At 37.8% G+C, this 19,985-nt stretch overlaps 1 protein-coding gene across 3 annotated transcripts in view; it reads right to left on the reverse strand.

Annotated features, from left to right (window-relative positions):
- LOC137032162 (carcinoembryonic antigen-related cell adhesion molecule 20-like) overlaps positions 1-4,889 on the reverse strand; it is a 37,872-nt gene extending 32,983 nt beyond the window's left edge. For all 3 annotated transcript variants that reach the window (XM_067403774.1, XM_067403783.1, XM_067403792.1), the window contains exons 1-2: positions 4,779-4,889; positions 4,323-4,643 (exon numbers count right to left, since the gene is read on the reverse strand). In XM_067403774.1, the coding sequence (XP_067259875.1) occupies positions 4,323-4,643; positions 4,779-4,830 (373 nt within the window). In that variant the 5' untranslated portion in view covers positions 4,831-4,889. The remainder of the gene's footprint in view (positions 1-4,322; positions 4,644-4,778) is intronic.
- Positions 4,890-19,985: the final 15,096 nt, after the last annotated feature.

Raw genomic sequence — 19,985 nt, forward strand, 5'->3', positions numbered from 1 at the left:
CTTCAAGCCATTTTTTTTTTCTGGATCTTATATAAGCACCCCTAGCCTTCGATAAGTATAATCATCTAATTTAGTTTGTAAATCTTCAAATTTTTCCTCCAAAGACATACAACTAAAACTACAGGTTTGAGATAAATTTTCATGATCAGGCTATCCTCAAGAACCCTACACTTTTTGGCTGAGACTGCTCCAACTTTCCTTAAATAAACTCCAATCTCAAATTTTAGAAGCTCCCAATTGGTACAAAAAGAATTTTGAATTGTGGCTACTTTCCAATAGTGAGCAATTAATTCTTTAATTTTATCCTTCACATCTGGTAATTCTAAGAGTGAACTGTTAAGTTTCCACAAATAGTGCATAATCTGCCGTTAAAGGGGTATTAATAAAGATAGTTTTGTGGTCAGTCAAAGGAGTACATTGAATGCCAACATGTAGATCAAATTTGGACATACATTTTGATATGAGCCAATAATCAATTCGAGATTGTCTTGACCCATTTTTGTTGGCCCAGGTAAATTCCAAATTGTTAGGGTATTTTTTTCTCTAAATGTCCACCAATTCAAATTTATCCTAGCAATGCAGGGCTAAAACACGCTGTCTGTCTTTGGTGGATACCTATCCAAATAATTATTAATTGATACATTAAAGTCTCCTCCTGATATAAAAAATGCATTAGGGAATTTAATCGACCAATATGCAAGTTTCTCATCTAACTTGTCAAAGAAAATTGTATTATCCAAAGAAGTATTGTACCCATATATTTCCCAGAATTACTGTTTGTTGGTTAAGTGAAATCACTAATAAATGAAAGTGTCCAAAACTATCTGAATCTGATCCTAATATATCCCCATTAAATGTATTTCTCAATTACAACTAAGTAACTGAGTTAACTAAAAGAGTGCACCTGTTCAACTCACTTTCCTCAACAGGATCAGAATACAACCACAAAAAAAAAAAAAAAAAAAAATCCCCACCCAGTACTTAAGTGCTCAGATTTAAGTTCAGAAAATAAAGAATAAAATTAAATTTCTGTATTCAAGTAATAACCATTTCAATGCCCAAAGTAAAAATAAATAAATAATAAAATAAAAAAAACTAAATAAAAAGGATAAGTAAAATTAAACCAGTATTTAATCAGCCTTTCAATAAAAATAACAAAATGTATCTATATAAAACAAATTATTGATATTGATATGAAATAAATATGCTTAATACCATTAAGATATTAAAACGTGTGTTACTTGGAAAACAAAGATTTAACTTTAAGCAAGCAGCGAGGACTGTTATTTTGTTGAATGAACTGATGATGATGTCACTGGCTCAGATTTGATTGACCAATCGGCTGAAAGGGGCGTGTACTGACCGCCCACATGTGGAAAATGAGTTTTGAAGTCGTGTTTCCGTTTTTTTATCTGTGATCTGTGAAAAAACAAAAATCGAGCCAAAATTTCGTTTTTCTGTTTCTGCTTATTTCATTTCAAATTGGAAAACAAACTATCAAAGCGTACACGGACCCGGGTATATCTGAAATAGTCTATTTTTATTGAAATTCTCATACTTTTGGGTCCGTGTACGTTTTGATAGTTTGTTTTCCAATTTGAAATGAAATACGCAGAAACGAGAAAACGGTCGTTTCCCGTTTTTTCGTTTGTTAAAAAAAACGGAAAAACGAGATTTTGACTCGATTTTCGTTTTTTCGGGTCACGGATAGAAAACGGAAACACGACTTCAAAACTCGTTTTCCACATGTGGGCGGTCATTACACGCCCCTTTCAGCCGATTGGTCAATCAAATCTGAGCCAGTGACGTCATCTTCAGTTCGTTCAACAAAATAACAGTCCTCTGCCGCTTTATCAGTAGATGTCATAAATCGGCTTTCTTCTGTGCAACCTAATGTATTTCACAGAAAAACAAAAGAAAAAAACTACAGTTTTTATTTTATTCTATTTTGAATAAATAGAATAAATCACAATAAATAAGTAGTGTAAGCAATTTTGAAAAACGAACAATAGCTCATCTCTCTTTATTTATTTATTTTATACATTGCCTGCTGAATATAGGCTAATGTTAATAACCCTTTGGTTAAAAGATTGAGGGAATATGTAAAGATCAAACATTAAAGATCAAAATTACAGCTACATAGCTATTTTAGTTATGACAAAAATAATATATAAATGTTAAGCCAAAACGAATTAATTTAAAGCTGAATTGAAACAGAATCCGGCGTTATAACTACCTCTCTAATTTGACACAAATCCAAATGTTTCAATATTCACGATTCACTATATTTATTATTTAAACGCTTTTATTGTAGCCTACACAGACTACTTAAAATGAGCAGTATAACTTTTTATATATTTGGTTGAATGTATGTTATTTTGACAGTTAACAGGCTGTGATGTCAAGTTACTAAAACTGATGTTGTGTGTGCGTGAGGCGCCGACGCGTTCACTTGAATTTTCTTATCCTAAAAGCGGAAACAACTTAAAATACTCAGACATTTATGGTCAAATATATGTAACACCATTCGAATCTGTGAAGGGTTAAATAGGCCTATTATTTTTGTACACTCACAATAAAAAAAAAAAAAACATTGCTCGTAAAATAAACAAAGAAATGTTCTGCTGTCTCGGTTTCCTTTCTATGAACTTCTCAAAAATGAACCGACACTCATATTGTCGCATTTTTTCCCCTTTCATTTTGGTAATATGTTAATTACTTAAGTGAAATAAATTTCGCGCATAGACATAGGCTATTTATTCCTTTTATATAATTGAATCCTTTGTTCTCCATTCACAGAAGCGCTGCAGGTGCGTGATGATGATGGATCCTCATGTTCTGTTGTTTATTCTGCTATTTGTTCATGTAGGCTAAAACTAAACCCCTGGGATTTTTTAATGATTCACAGACATTTATCAAATTTCATTTAATTCTAATTTAATATAATCTTGTCGGTTAATGAAACGATGATCGCATCAGTTGAAAGTCAGGGGGGGAAACAGAAATTATATTGACAAAGCAACAATAATTTTCGTTTAGTTTAAGTTTTTCAAAACATCCACAGAACTGCATACATTTTCCCGCTGTTTAAGCCACGAATATTTACAAAATAAAATAATTACAAAGATGATAAAAGATAGTAAAATAATTACAAAGATAATAAAAGTTCTATGTTTAATATACGAGAGTTTTTGTTTTGCTGTTGTCCACTAAAGCAATTGACGCAGAATCGCCAATAGCCGTTAAATCGAAATTGAAAGTAAAATGTTCAGGGCCATTTATAGCTAATTCATTCAAAAGCGAAGGAAAGACAGAAAAAGTGAGGATAGCAAGTAAACCGTGACATATAATAATGTTCACTGTGTTCATAAAAGTGTTTAATTTAAGAGATAAAATCTGTATGGTATGGCCATTTATAAGCTAAGGAAAACTAAAAAGCCCCCGATGGTGATAACGTTATTAGGTGTTGCCACCTAGTGCCTATTTTCTAATATGACTGCATAGTCTACTGCAAGGAATGCGTCTGCTAAATGATTGAATTTAAATGTATAAAATGTAAACAAAACATTAAAATAAGAAAAATGAGTGCAGTAGCCACTGATCTATAATAGAGAATAGTCTATCATTATGTATAGCCTATTGATCGGTGGTAGTAGCCCAAAGGATGTCATGCGCTTGGTAACAGATGTAGAGGCATTTACATTTTACATTTTAAAAGCACAATGACAGCTTAAAAACAGACTTAATTAAATTTACTGTAGGTTTTTTAAACTTTTTTTTTTATCTGTGCAAACATATTTCTGTGAAATACACGTTAGGTTGCACAGAAGAAAGCCGATTTATGACATCTACTGAGGACTATTATTTTGTTGAACGAACTGAAGATGACGTCATTGGCTCAGATCTGATAGACCAATCGGCTGAAAGGGGCGTGTAATGACCGCCCACATGTGGAAAACGAGTTTTGAAGTCGTGTTTCCGTTTTCTATCCGTGACCCGAAAAAAAAGAAAATCGAGTCAAAATCTCGTTTTTCCGTTTTTTTTAACAAACGAAAAAACGGGAAACGACCGTTTTCTCGTTTCTGCGTATTTCATTTCAAATTGGAAAACAAACTATCAAAACGTACACGGACCCTTTTGTTAACCACTTCAACAGTTCTAATGCTATTTTCAAACATCCATGGTTTACTGTCTATTAAATATTCTTTTAAAAATTTTCACGTATTGAACACCTCCTTAACCATCTCCTTATCGTAGTCTTTTAGGCCTATATAGCCTAATTTATGGTCAAACGCTGAACCATGTTTTAGCAACTCACTCACCGACTTGTAGTGAAGTTTGTCCAGTAAGTGTCCCTCCATCAGTAGTTGTTATACTGAGTCTGTATATTCCAGAATCACTGTGTGTCAGGTTCTGCAGCTCCAGAGCGAGAGTGCTGGTGTTAAAAATGACTCTGTCTTTATATGCGGGGTTTTCTGTAGGTACACCAGACACTACTGTAATTATAGGTGCGGTACCAAAAAACCATTGAGTTATAAAAATCGATGTGGAGGGTGGGGGGTTATCCAGAGTGAACACCACACTGTCTCCTTCTTCTTTATTAGGCGGCTCAGGGATCTGCAGATCTTGACACAAATATTGTCCTACGGGGGGAAAACAATTTCACCAAAAGGCAGACTTACATGTTTCTGCATTTAAATATTCAACTACAACCAACCAGTCTCGTTATTTTATACAGAAATTCAACACAGCGTAATTTAATTTCTAAAAAGTCTCACCAAAACACGACAATATCCACAGTGTCCAGTATAAACGATAAGAAACCATCATGATCGAGCTCTCAACTGTCACGAGCAGCAGCTCAACTCATCTGAACTATTTTCATCAGCTTTCAGTTAATGATAAACTGCAGTTCTATAAAGCAGAGAGTTCACTGCGCCACCTAGCGCTGGATATTAACACGAGTCATGTCTAGATTTGAATAAGATGGAAATTACCACTCCAAACACTTAACCTCGTATAATTAAACCGCTTTATTCAACTCAAATATATGTTTTAGTATCACTGATTCAGTCTTTCTATATTGGGTGTGGTAATTTTGTTTATGGCGAGAATATAACAGTGCTTGTGTATTTCACTACAATATACTGTAGCTACTTACAGTTTTTTAAATTCGCTTTGGTATTATTTTCACAAGCAACTATTACATTTTCAAAACTCTTAGTACTAATATCACAACAGATCATCAAAATTGCACTTTTTTTTTTCAAACGTTTCAGCATATTTTCAATTGTGTTAGTACAATGCACAAAATCACAAAGTATCCTTTTCACTACACAAAGTGTTTCATAAATGTTTCATTCACAGTAACTGCCTTTCATAATGCTATTAAACCCTGCGTTGTGAACCAAATGTCCCCACTGTCTAAAATTACTGGTACTACCATCCTTTTGGTTTGGACATTTTGTTCACAACACAGGGTTTGCACTGTAAAAAATCTTGCCTTGGTTTTACTCAAAAAAATTGAGACAACTTACATCAGACTTCTAAGTATTTTTAACTCATCTAATTTGTGTTTGACCAATTGGCTTTTACATGTCTTCAACATGCACCTATGTAGTTTCTACTCAATTTGTCTCATAAAAATAATTCAAATTATTTGAGTTGCAGTAACATGATTCAACTTAGTATATACCACATTCACCTACAATAATAACATAATGTCTTACTATAATCTTATTTAAGATTCAGATCACAATAAAAGCATGCTTTAAAAATAAACCTCAAAACAGCATTGCTAACAATCACTCACTTAGAAATTGTTTCATATAATATTTTACGATAACGTGTCGTCAACCTAACGTCAGGCTCCACTTGTTACTACGATGGTAACCCCCAAAACTCCCAATATGACAAAAACTTTTCTAAATCCCACCTTAATAGAACATTAAATAAGAATAAAAAGTCTACTTATTTATCTTGCTTAAAAACACATGAAGGTAAACAAATTAAACATTTTCTCTTTAATTAAATAAAATTAAATCTGATGCAAAGCATTATGGGGACTAGAAATCCCCCAGTAAGTAGATTATAAACAATAAAAATTAAGTAAATGTTCATTTAAATATAGACCTATTCAGGGCCGTGCACAGACCTTTTGAGGGGCATATGCCGAAACTGAAAAAAAGGCACGATATATATATATATATATATATATATATATATATATATATATATATATACAGGGTTTCAGGGCTTCTTTAAAAATAATTACAACAGCAATCTTCTGTGAGCCATGTGTTTGAAGATGTTTGATTTCACTGTGATCCAGGGATGTCCCTCTCAACACATTAATACACACACATTACATTCTGCATTATAAAATATAAAGAAGCACAGTGACCTGACGATTCTGTAATGTTTTTTAGTTCCTACAACATTACTGTAGTTAAACCATGTTTTACTATGTTTATACATGAGCGGGGAGTATACAATACTAGATTAAAAACATTATCTAACGAGCAAATACATATTAACATTGTAAACATTAACCATACTGTGTGACCATATATAATACGATTAAATGTTAATGAATTAAGTGTATCCAGATAGCCATCATAAATCAAAGAAGAAATTCCTTAGAAATATATTTTACCTAGATGACGACGAGGATCTCTCTGTTGTTTTTTTGTCAAACTCAAATGCAGTTACGCCGGGTTTTTGACCAGCTAATATGTGCAAATATGCAATTTGTCTTTTTGGAGCACAAAGTATTCTAGTTACTTTATAATATTAAGGTTGAACCACTGTAGTCACATGAACTGTTTTAAATGTTTTTAGTACCTTTCTGGGCATTAAAAGTGTTCAATATCTTGCTGGCGATGCAGGCCTCACTGAGCCATCTGATTTCATGAAAAAACAAATAAATTTGTGTTCTGAAGATGAATGAAGGTCTTACGGGTGTGGAACAACATGAGGGTGAGTAATTAATGACAGAATTTTTGGGTGAACTAACACTTTAAATGGATAGTTCAGCTTCAAGAGGTACATAAAAACACAGTTAATCTATATGAATAAAACAGTGTAATCCAAGTCTTCTAACAAGACACAGATTTGATTAACCTTTGATTAAGCTTGAACAGAGGTTGTTTATTATGTGTCAAACAAGCTTTGACCCCCCATTTATAATATCTGCTGTGGTTGTATTTATATGTGAATAAAAATTATACTTTTGAAGCCTGAAAAGTAAGCCCTGACGTGCACCTCTTCAAAAATGTAACAATGCGTCAATTCTACGTGGACCGCAAGCGCTGTGGTCTGCTAGAACCCCTCCCATGGGTCAAAAAACTGGCACGGAGCAAAAGGAGAAGTGCGAGCATTTACAACTTTCATAGGAATGAAAAACGCACTGTTTCAGAGGACACATACCGTTTCTCTTTGTAAGCTTCTCTGACAACGTACATGACAAGCTGCTTCTTCTTCAGCTTTTGCTTTGATACTCAACATGACCGTGGACACTGCCCTGTAGTGGTCTGTATGCACATCAACGCGGACAACGACGCAGAAGTATAAATGAAAGCAGACGCATAGCCTGCGGTGCAGAGGCTCTGGCGTAGGTCCAACACAGAAGTAAAAATCAGCCTTGAAACTGCCTAGATTTTCAATGGATAGACAAAAATGATGAAAGAATATCAACATTATGTTAAAAAAAAATTCTGAAGAATAAAATTGTGTGTTTAGAACAACATGAGAGTGAGTAATTCATGACAGAATAATTAGTTTCTTAATGGACTATCCATTTAAGACAAATCGAATGCTCAGCTATTCAGTCACTGTACCCATGCCATGCATTTATGCTCATGTCAGCAAAAAGCTTAAAATGTTGTAAGTAAATATAATGCTGTTTTGACATGTGTCCTACCTTATGTCTTAACCCTTTGATGCACAAGCTATGAAAACCCCTTCTAATGCGCAACATGGGTCAAAAATGACCCGTATTCATTTCCTATGTAATTTCAATCATGGTTGAGTGTTTCTTTGCTGAATCTTTGAAAGAAATGTATTTTATCATTAATTTATTCCAGGTATTCCTTAAATATCTTGTTTTTGATTGACAAAAATCATTATGTTCATTTTTTCTTTCTTACTTTATAAACAAACACAGTTTTTGTCTGTCTACATCAATTTTACACACATGGGTCAAAAATGACCCGTATTAATTTCCTATGTAATTTCAGTCATGACTAAGTGTTTCTTCGCTGAATCTTTGAAAGAAATTTATTTTATCATTTATTTATTTCAGGTATTACTTAAATATCTTGTTTTTGATTTTCTACAAATAATTATGTTTATTTCTCTTTCTTACTTTATAAACAAACACAGTTTCTACATCAATTTTACACACATGGGTCAAAAATGACCCGTATTCATTTCCTATGTAATTTCAGTCATGACTAAGTGTTTCTTCGCTGAATCTTTGAAAGAAATGTATTTTGTCATTTATTTATTCCAGGTATTCCTTAAATATCTTGTTTTTGATTTTAACAAGTCATTGTGTTCATAAACAAACACAGGTTTTGTATTTCTATATCAATTTTACACACATGGGTCAAAAATTACCCATATACAAACCTTTACAAATTTTCGCAAGAAGGAACATATTTACTGCAGACAACTGTTCCTCCGCCACACATTTCATGTCTCAACATGGCTGCTTTTGTATATTTGATGGATGAAAAACATATTATATTTCATATAATAGGCTGTATATTATATTTCATAATTTGTATTTTTTGTCATAAACCAATGCTACTGGTCACCTTTTACATCTATCAGTGTTCCTGAAAAGTAACAGTTTTGAACAAGGTTTCTGTCCAAGAGTGAAAATATATAATAAGTGTATCGATCAACAGTGATTTTGAATTTCTTTATCTAGAGTGTTAGTGGTCCTCAACAGAACTAAGGTGGATGATGACATCACTGTAAAAAAAGCTGAAAGTGTACTTTGCGAACAGTCAAACGCAATTTAAATGTGTATGTGCAGGGTTGCACATACACAGTTACAGAAATCCGGCGGAAATTATAAAAAGTTACAAAAATCTGTATGCTGACCCTCACGTACACATAAAAAGTGAAGTATACGTTGGCCTTTAGAAAGGTAATGACACACACATTCAAAAAAATTCATTCAAAAAGAAAGGAAAAATTAAAATAAGGATTTGGTTATTGAGTAATAGATGGAATAATGAATGATACAATTAATTTATTGTAATATATGCGATATAGAAAATAACTAATTCGGGTCACTTTTGACTCATGTTGTATTTGTCCAAAACTGTTACATTTCAGGAACGCTGACAGACATAAAGGATGACCAATTGCATTGATTTATGACAAAAAATTAAAAATTGTGAAATATATAGCCTAATATATTAAATATAATAAGACTTACATCCATCAAATATACAAAAGTAGCCTTGTTAAGATGTAAAATGTGTGGCAGATGAACAGTTGTCTGCAGTAAATATGTTCCTACTTGCAAAAATTTGCAAATCTTAAAGATTTCTATATGGGTCATTTTTGACCCATGTGTGTAAAATTGATGTAGAAAATGTGTTTGTTTATAAAGTAAGAAAGAAAAATAAACATAATTATTTGTAGAAAATCAAAAACAAGATATTTAAGTAATACCTGAAATAAATAAATGATAAAATAAATTTCTTTCAAAGATTCAGCGAAGAAACACTCAGTCATGACTTAGGAAATGAATACGGGTCATTTTTGACCCATGTGTGTAAAATTGATGTAGACAAACAAAAACTGTGTTTGTTTATAAAGTAAGAAAGAAAAAATGAACATAATGATTTTTGTCAATCAAAAACAAGATATTTAAGGAATACCTGGAATAAATTAATGATAAAATACATTTCTTTTAAAGATACAGCAAAGGAACACTCAACCATGATTGAAATTACATAGGAAATGAATACGGGTCATTTTTGACCCATGTTGCGCATTAGAAGGGTAGTGCTACAAAAATTATTTTTATTAAAAAAGTAAGAAAGAAAAAATTAAAATGAGGATTTGTGATGATCAAAAACAAGTTAATTGAGGAATACCTGGAATACTGAATGATTAAAATAATTTCTTGCAAAGATATAGAAAATAAAAACTCAGCCGGGTCATTTTTGACCCATGTTGTGCATCAAAGGGTTAAAAACATCGGCAGACTCTTCTTTACAGTAATAGACCCGCCAGATCGTAGTTCGAACAAAATCAAAGCCAAAAAATGCAGTCCTTGAAGACAAAACACAAAATTACGTTAGTTTAACTCACAATTAAGCAACATTTATGTGCAGTTTATGATTAATGATAAGACAATTTTCAATCACTGCAATCTAGGATTAACAATTACACCTTTATATAAACACAAGGCAACTTCAGGATAAGTGCCAGTGGAAATATAACACAAAAGATAATTTCCCTTTCGAAGGGAACTTCAACTCTGCGTTCAATCACGCTTTGGGGAACGTTACATGTGACCAGGTGTCTGAAAGCCAACTATCCAACAACTCCAATCCTTATTGGCCGGCAACAGCCTATGAAGTGGCACGACCCAGAAGTATAAAAGGAGTGCCTGGAGAAACGTCACGGTTATCTATATAACCTTAGTTCCCTGAATAGGGAATGAGATGCTGCGTAGTCACTATGGGAACGCCTCTGCGTGATGTTGTCATGAAGCACGTATGAAATCTTTCCAATCAGGAGACGGTACATCATAGGCGGGTGACGTCACTGACCAGGAACCATAAAGCCGGCCCGAAAACACTCACATTCAGCTTCTGAAATACTGAAGCAAGTCACTTACGGGCATGCCGGGAGTATTGCAGGGCAACGCAGCGTCTCGTTCCCTGTTTAGGGAACTAAGGTTATATACATAACCGAGACATTCCCTTTAAAGGGAACTCGCGCTGCGTAGTCGCTATGGGAACGACAAGCCCAACGTCGCCATATGAGCAAGTGACCGTTCGTGTGAAGCCGCAGTGCACCACTCACAGTAACACCTGCGCCCCTGGAGTGGAGCCCGAGGTCTAACTCATAAAACCTCACAAATGTATGCGGTGAAGACCAGCCTGCCGCATCACAAATGTCATGAAGGGAAACCCCTGAGATTAAAGCCTTGGAGGCAGCCATACTCCGAGTCGAATGAGCCCTGACAGCCAATGGTGAAGGTTGTCCAACTGAGTCATAAGCACGTGAGATAGCCTCAACCACCCACTTGCTCATTCTCTGCTTGAATGCTGGGAGACCTTTCCTATGTGCTCCGAAACATATAAACAGCTGATCAGCCTTTCTCCACATGGCAGCTCTGTGGACATACGCATCCAGTGCCCTAACCGGACACAGCAGATTAAGCTTTTCCTGGTCCGACATCAAAAATGGAAGAGGACAGAAGGCCTGCAGCACAATGAGTCTCAAAGGATTAGTGAGGACCTTAGGTATGTATCCCGGTCTGGGATGAAGGAAAGCCTTAACATTACCAGTCGCAAATTCGAGGCACGATGGAGATACCTACAGGGCTTGAATGTCTCCAATTCTCTTGAGAGACATAATGGTGAGAAGAAACACTGTCTTAAGTTTTCTGGCACCTCTACAATGGGCTTGAAGGGAGCCACAGAAAGGCCTTGTATTACAATGGCCAAATCCCAAGCTGGTACTCTTGTGCGTACAGCAGGTCTATGCCACGGAGGAAACGAGTTACAAGCAGGTGTCTCCCAAAAGATACCCCACTGAAAGGAGTGTGGTAAGCAGCTAAGGCCACCACGTACACCTTTAGTGTGGAGGGGGATAACCCTGAAGAAAATCTTTCCTGCAGGAACTCCAGTACTGCGCTGACCGGGCAGTTAACTGGATCCCACTGGTGATTTTTACACCAAGAAGTGAATAATTTCCACTTCAAGGAGTAGAGTTTCCTCGTGGAGGGAGCTCTGCATTGGAGAATGGTCTCAACAACCTCAGTTGAGAAACAGGAATCTATGAGCTGTGCCCCCTCAGAGGCCACACCCACAGCTTCCATAACTCCGGGCGGGGGTGAAGGATCGATCTGCTCGCCTCCTGATTGGAATCTCTATCGGAGACCCATTGAAAAGGGATACCAGATCCAAGAACCATACTCAGCCTGGCCAGAACGGGGGTACCAATAATAGACGGACCCCGTTCCGGCGTACCCCCCCGGAACTCCCGGGAGCAGTGCAATCGGGGGAAATACGTACAGCGGTAGCCTCGGCCTTGGCTGTACCATAGCATCCAGCCCAAGAGGTGCTGGGCTTGACATCGAGAACCACAGTGGACAGTGAGTCGTCTGTCAAGACGCAAACAGATCCACTTGGGCCATGGCATAGTTCTCTCATAAGAGCTTCATTATATCTGGGTGAAGCCTCCATTCCCCGGGCCTCGGCCCCTGCCTCGACAGAATGTCTGCTCCCACATTCAGGTACCCAGGGATGCACACTGCTCTGAGGGAGAGCAGTTTCCCCTGGGACCACAGGAGGATCTGATTCACCAGTTTGTATAAGGGGCGAGACCTCAGACCCCCCTGAGACCACCGATGTATTGCCTGATCGAACTAGCACACGATGGTCCCTGAGGTCTGGAAGGAAGAATTTCAGTGCCAGAAATACTGCCAACATCTCCAGGCAATTTATGTGCCACGAAAGATGATGGTCCTGCCATAGACCCCGAGACGAGGGACCACTCATGATCACCCCCCAGCCCGTGAGAGATGCATCCGTCGTTACCGTGACGCAATGACTGAGAGCCCCCAGCACAGGTCCCTGAGACAGAAACCAAGGTTGCTTCCATATGACTAGAGCACGTAAGCATCGCCACGTGACTCTGATCATACGAAAAAGATTCCCCATCAGTGAGAACCCCTTGGTTTTGAGCCACCACTGCAGTGGTCTCATGTTCAGCAGGCCAAAAGTCTCTAGTGGGCAACGTCGGGGCTTTGAGAGACGATGCCGCTTGTGGAGAGAGATGGCTCGCAAGCGTCTCCTCCGCTCTTGGCATCGCCCCATACCTGAGTTTCCTCATTCCAACCACATTCCTGTAAGTGGAGGTCTGAGGGGTGTAAACATGGGATGATACTTCCACGATCTCGACACCTCAGTGTGGAGATCGGGAAAAAACGGTAGTGCCCGATGTGGAGGTAGAGCAGACCTAGATGGTAAAAAGCGTTCATCGAGTTTGCTTTTAGTCTGCTGCTCTTGCTTCTCGGCTGGCCACTCGATATTCAGCTTGGCAACAGCACGAGTAAGCACCTCCATGAGCTCCTCGCTCATGGGAGAGTGAAGTGGCGAGTGTTCAGTCTCTCCCGTTGTCACACTAACAACATCCAGGTCCTCAGAACTGGACGGCATTAACATGACTGTGTCTACCGGAGCGGTGCTTCCTGCCTCCGAATCGACACACTGGATGCAGCATGTGAGGGCTGAGATAAGGCTGGGCCCGTCTCTAACCCCTCTGCTACATCCATCTGCGAACTCCAGGACATGAGGCACCGCCCTGCCTCGGCAAAAGCGGGACCCGAGCCCTGGGGATTGATGACGACATCATGCAGAGGCGTTCCCATAGCAACTACACAGCGCAAGTTCCCTTGAAAGGGAACGGTCAGTATCTTTTTCATCTTTCAGGTCTGTTCTGTCTGATTGTGACTATACCGACTCCGGTAAGGGATTCTTTAATATGCCTTACAAACGTTCAAGAGAGTGTGTTCATCCGTGTCCCAGGTTTTGACAGGATATACACATTTCTGGATGTTTTCTGTCTAATGCTGCGTTCACACCAGACGCGACTTGCGAGAATAAATCGCGCTATTCGCACGTAGTTGGCCGCTTGAACATTTTGAGTTTACTCGCTTCATTCGCGCGTGACATTCGCTTCATTCGGGCGTGAAAATCCCTTCACAACAGACACAAATTCGCATCATGAGAGGGGCTCTCCCGCTCCTTTATGTGTCCCGGACTCTCCCACTGATTTCTGCACACTTCCTCTGAATACAACTTGTAATTTACAGCGAATAAGCTCAATTGGTCGTCGTTGGCTTGTAGTCTTAATATGTATATATATATGTAGCTCAAATTGATTAAAGACCGTTTTTTACAACTTATCAGATTGTCCGACCTCCTCACTCACTTTCTTTCAAACACGATCCTTTTTATTTCTGTTTCTATAAATGTATGTAGATGTACAGCCACGATGATTTTGTACTCCATTGTTGTTTCGAATTTCTGCCTCAGCTCGCTGCGTCACGTCAATACTAGAGCAAGCTCCTGATTGGTTAACGCGGCGCAGAAATTCGCCAAAGTTCAGATTTTTCAACTTGCGCGATTCGCGTGAATCGCTCAATTCGCGCCGCTTCATTCGCGAGAATCGCGAAATTCGCGTTTTTGCATTGACTTAACATGTAAATCACTCGCGCTTACCGCTTCATTCGCGTCCGGTGTGAACGCACCATAAGAGAGGAGCGCGCATAGACAGTGCTTGAGGGCACTGTCTGTGTGTTTGTCTGTTGTTAACTGTGAGCATCTCCCTATCGGGACACTCCGTTCTCGTTTGGCACTCTTCTCGAGGGAAGAGGTGTCCGCATCTGTGCCTGGTGATTCTGGCCCCGTTTGTGCTGAGGCAAAACAGCGGCTGCAATCACAGGGCTCGCAGGTGAGCTCGTTGGGAAGTTTGAGAAAGTTGTATTCTCTCTCAGCTTCGCCGGGGCTGACGAGGATGTTGGATGACGATGACATCCGTGTTTGACGTCATCACGTCCGGCAGCGAGCGCTCCTCTAGCTGCTGTGTATGCGGAGCTGCTGGTGTTTTTGGGGCGCGCTTTTCGGCAGGCTGCAGCTACCGCAAGGGCACGTTAGGAAAGGGGCTGCACGCGGACGGCTCAACAAGTGGTTCCTTTCTTTCCATGAACGTAGCAGCTCCCATAAACTTTCCATTCCTTCCTGATCTCCGCGTTTGAGATCGGGAGGGCATGGAAAACCCCTAGCCATTCCGATTTGTATCTGAGAGTGAGATGGGTGATCAATTGTAAACACCATTGCGTTTGTAATCGATTCCCCAGCTACATAAGGGCGATTTCTATCTACCCTCTCCTCTTCTTCTTTCACCTCCTATATATATATATATGTATTATGGGTGGGAATTGGAGGGTACCTCACGATACGATACGATCACGATAAACGGCTCACGATAACGATAATATTGCGCGTCAGCAATTCTGCGATAATCTATATATCGCTAGACAATCCTATAATGATACATCGTGATATCGGTCTTAATACGAAAACAAAATGGAAGTGAAAAGGTTAAGTGCAGGTTAACGGATAAATCCGATCTTCAGTTCCTGCGATATATGTAGGGTTATGTGCAGGTTAACGGATAAATCCAATCTTCCTGCGATATATGTAGATTTAATAGAGTTCACGTCACCGAAAGCAAGAAATATGAGGTGCATTTTATTGACAATCAGTTAATTTCAAAATCACAGACCGCAATAGGAGAGAGCGGCAACAGCACTGGTAAGGTCTCATTACTTTTAATGAAGATAATTGTGTGTTACGCGTCTGCGACTTACTTTCACTTTCATATGCGGCAGTTTGCACGTCAGCTTGCTGAAGAGATCTGCGGCGATGTGTGATGCAGTAGCGTTGTCATATCTGACTCTCACATGTTTCAGTTTTAGTATTTTTGGGAGAAGTAAAATTTATATATGTAGTTTCAACAACCAGATGCATTTAGACTGATGCATAGAATGTTTTAACTGGAATGCGCCCCAGACCACCTCCTGAAGTGGTTTGAGCAATCAGATTTAAATCTGTCTCAAATGCGTTTCGGAGGGCATTTAGACCTGGTCTTTTCACAATCGCATAGCTATCAGATAGGGCTGTTCAACGATAACCGTGGTTATCGTGTACAAAATAAGAGTCTGTGTTTACATAATATATGTGTGTTTGTTTTGTGTATAATTATTATGTATATATAAATACACACACATACACAAAAATATAAATATATAAATATATTTATATTTTTATATGTTTAAATTATAGGGTTGTCTGTATAATAGTGCTTAGCTCCCTAAGCTGATCATGGGTTGTAGGCCTCTATTGTTGGCCAAGACTAAGTTTGTCCTACATCAGACCAGGTCGTCCACCCTGGTCGCATTGGGGGTGACTTCGTTCCCCTCTGGTGACTGATTGAGGGAGTCTCGTTCCCTGTTCTCAGGGAACTATGGTTAGATACGTAACCTGAGATGTTTTTTATCCATATTAATAAAGTCAGCTATAACCAGAACTTAAGACTTAACCAGTATTCTTCTGAAGCAAAACAACATGACAAGGCAGACTGAAATTTAAGTTGTTATTCACTCTGCCAATACAGAAAATGGTGACAATATATTATCAAACATCATTGGTCCTTGGATGTCATGATGCAATTCATGTGGTGTGCAAGAACCAAAATAGCTTGATGTTAGTTGAGGTTTGTATTATTTTTTGTGTGGGCTGTGTATGCATTGATCAGTATGTTTAGATTTAAATTTCATTACAATAAGTTGCAAAAACAAATATTGTATTGCTTCAGTATACTTACCATTTGTGCTGCAAGAAATTTCTGGTCATCATCACATACATTTGCAAAAATAGCAATTTATCCAAAAATTTAAATTGAAGAAAGATGTATTTAACAACTGTTCATAATGTGACAATTTGCATTTCGAATCATGCTAAAGCCCATCGATTCGTTCAATGTGAATTCTACTTACTCGTATTATTGTAGCTGATATGATATGTTGATATCACACCACCCTTCACCATCTTTGCTCGGATAAGATTCATTTCAAAAGCATGACAACAAATTGTTATTTTGAGTTTCAAATTAGAAAACGTGAGGAGCAAACATTGACTAATGTTAGCAAAACAGCCATCATAAACGATCCTCGAGCCTTTGTTCACCGGGGCTTCGGCTGCTTTAGTAAAATGAATTAGCATTACAAGGATATACTAGATGAAACTTAAGAAGCAGGTCGTAAATAACTATTAAAGGTGCCCTAGAATTGAAAATTGAATTTACCTCAGCATAGTTAAATAATTAGAGTTCTGTACAAGGCAATGACATACAGTGAGTCTCAAACACCATTGTTTCCTCCTTCTAATGTAAATTTGATTTGTGCAAAAGACCTCAGAAGAACAGGCGAATCTCTACATAACACCGACTGTGACGCAACAGTTGGGATCATTACTATGTACGCCCCAGGGACTTCTTCGGCAGCTGTCGCTAGAACGGCATCTCCAGCGGCTGCGGCATCTAGAGCAGCCAGGGACTTTATTCGGCAGCACCTGCTGCTGGCACAACCCACTAGTGAGGACATTGACTGGTCCTCACTATTTTAAAAGGCTTATAAATCAGCCAAAATATATATTTTATATCTAGTGATGGTTACATGTTTCTGTGATGGGTAGGTTTAGGAGTAGGGGTTGGGTTAGGTGATAGAAAATATCATTGACCTGATATAAAATCAATGGAAGTCTATGCAGTGTCCTCACTAGCAATACAAACCTGTGTGTGTGCGCGCATGTTTTTGTGACATATCAGGACACAAATTTGTATTATGTCATGGGTATGACATAGGTAATACAAGGAGAGGGTGACTTATGAGGACATGTCCCCGTGTGTGTGTGTTTGTGTGTGTGTGTTTACCCATTTTTTGTTGAACCTATAGAAATATTGAACTGAAAATAATAACTTCACACTCATTTGAAATTGAACCATGACATTATATCACTATTTGGACAGGACTACTTTTCAAATGTCATTTGAGTTACAATTATTATTACCAACACCTGTGATTTCATGTTCTGATTCATACAAGTCTTAAATCTTTGTTTTGTTTTTACAAAGGAGAGTGTGTTTTTTCTAGACATGTGTGTTATAGAAAGTCATGTGCTGTGTTTGCAAACATCACATACAACACATGTCTTTAAATGAATTATGTATGGATATAATTAATATTTATTAAAAATCCATATTTAAGTAAATTTCACTAGATTTTTTCTAAAGTGGATGTTTAAAATAAACTTGCATTAGTGAGCAGAAAAAAATAGACGTGTACCTTACTATTACCTGAGACTGATATTAAAATCGCCTTTGCAGGTTCTGTGATTTGGCTCTATTAATTTATTAATAATTCTTTCATCGTATACCACACATATTGAAATTAAATGAAAGCATGCTTTTGGAGCATAAGACTGATGCACAAACGACAGTTCAGGGAGGTCAAAAAACACATGAAGAGAAGTGTTAGAATAATACAACATCAGCAATCACAGACATTCGCATTAGACTGTATTAGATTTCTCAGAGCAATGTGGTGTTTGAGCAAATAACAGTATATAATTTGCTTTGGAATTTTTATAAGGGTTGTCTGAGAAAAACAGAGACATGGCAGATTAGGATGATATTCTGCACTTATTTGGAATATCATTTGGAATTGATCTTATTTGCTGCAGTAAATGTGGTGTATTCAAATAACTTTGACATAGTCCTTTTATGTTTACCTGTTTTAAATGCCTATTGCCCGCTGTGCACAGTTGTCCTGAAGCCACCAGGTTGGCGGTCCCGTCATCGCTGCTTGCAGCTATATTTTGTAATTAGTATTGCTTCAGGATTTTTTTTGTTGGTTCAACTTTTTTATTTTTCACAGGTAAATTACTATATGTAAAGATATAGAAAAAGCAGATTGCTGCATTTCTTATTCATTCTTTATGCTGTATTGCAGTTAGTAAACTGAAAAGATGTTATTCTTCTCTTATAATAAATTACTGATTTATGTGAAAAATCATTCAAACTTTAAAAATAAAAGCTAATCATTTATGTAATGCTCCCTGTTGCTTGTGTTTTTAGGTCAGTGTGTTATGAATGACATGCATGTTTTCTCATTGAGAATTGTTGGCAGTGTTTTGGTGGAACAAGCTTATTTTGAAACACATAGGGTTTTGTTGGTCTGCGTGAGTTTCGGAGGTGAGATTAACTGTTTGGCCAAGTCATCTCGGTAATGCAGACTGTTTTGAAAATATGTTTGTTTGTTTTTTTTTCAGTATTGAACAATGCTTGTTAGCAATTGAAAAAAATATGCTGTAATTACAATTTCAGCTGAAAGTCGACCCAGGTGTAAATCTTCCTAATGATTATGTATGGAAACAGATCAAGGAAGAGTGAAAGAAGAGTGGCAGAGATAGGGAGGACTAGAACCATCCATCCATTTTCCAAACGACTTGTCCTATTTAAGGTCGTGGGGAGACTGGAGCCTTTCCCAGTATCTCGGGTCGTATAGGAAAACATACTGGACATCCATCACAGGGATGACACACATGCACATTCATATTCGCACTCACACCTACGGGCAAACTTACATTCTTCAATTCACCTGTCCTGTATGTCTTTAGATTGTGGGGGAAACCCAGAGGAAACTAACATCAACAAGGAGAGAACATACAAACTCCACACAGAAATGCCTCCTGGCACATCACTCTTACAGTAATACCTGTCTTAACAATCGCTTCCATCAAAACCCCCACAGCTTGCACAGTCCTATACCACTTCCTGGATCAACATTTATTAGTTCTAACAGGATTATTATATTAGTACTACACTGTAAAACTCAATAAGTTCAGAATACTCAAAACATTTGAGGAAACTTATTACCTCAAAACATTTAAGTTAACTAACTTATTTTTTTTAAGTTAGTAGAACTTAATTTTTGTGTGACAAGTGGGGCGGGGCCGAGAGCCATGGAAGTGGAGCAATGCTAGTGTGGTGCACAGGTGTCTCTCATTAACAATCACATCACTGGCATTCCTTCGCTCCCACAGTTCTCAGCTTCACCCCACTCAAGTACATATAGTTAATTTACATAAACATCACATTCA

The sequence above is a fragment of the Chanodichthys erythropterus genome, chromosome 2 (genome assembly GCF_024489055.1).
Source record: "Chanodichthys erythropterus isolate Z2021 chromosome 2, ASM2448905v1, whole genome shotgun sequence".
NCBI classification, from domain to species: domain Eukaryota; kingdom Metazoa; phylum Chordata; class Actinopteri; order Cypriniformes; family Xenocyprididae; genus Chanodichthys; species Chanodichthys erythropterus.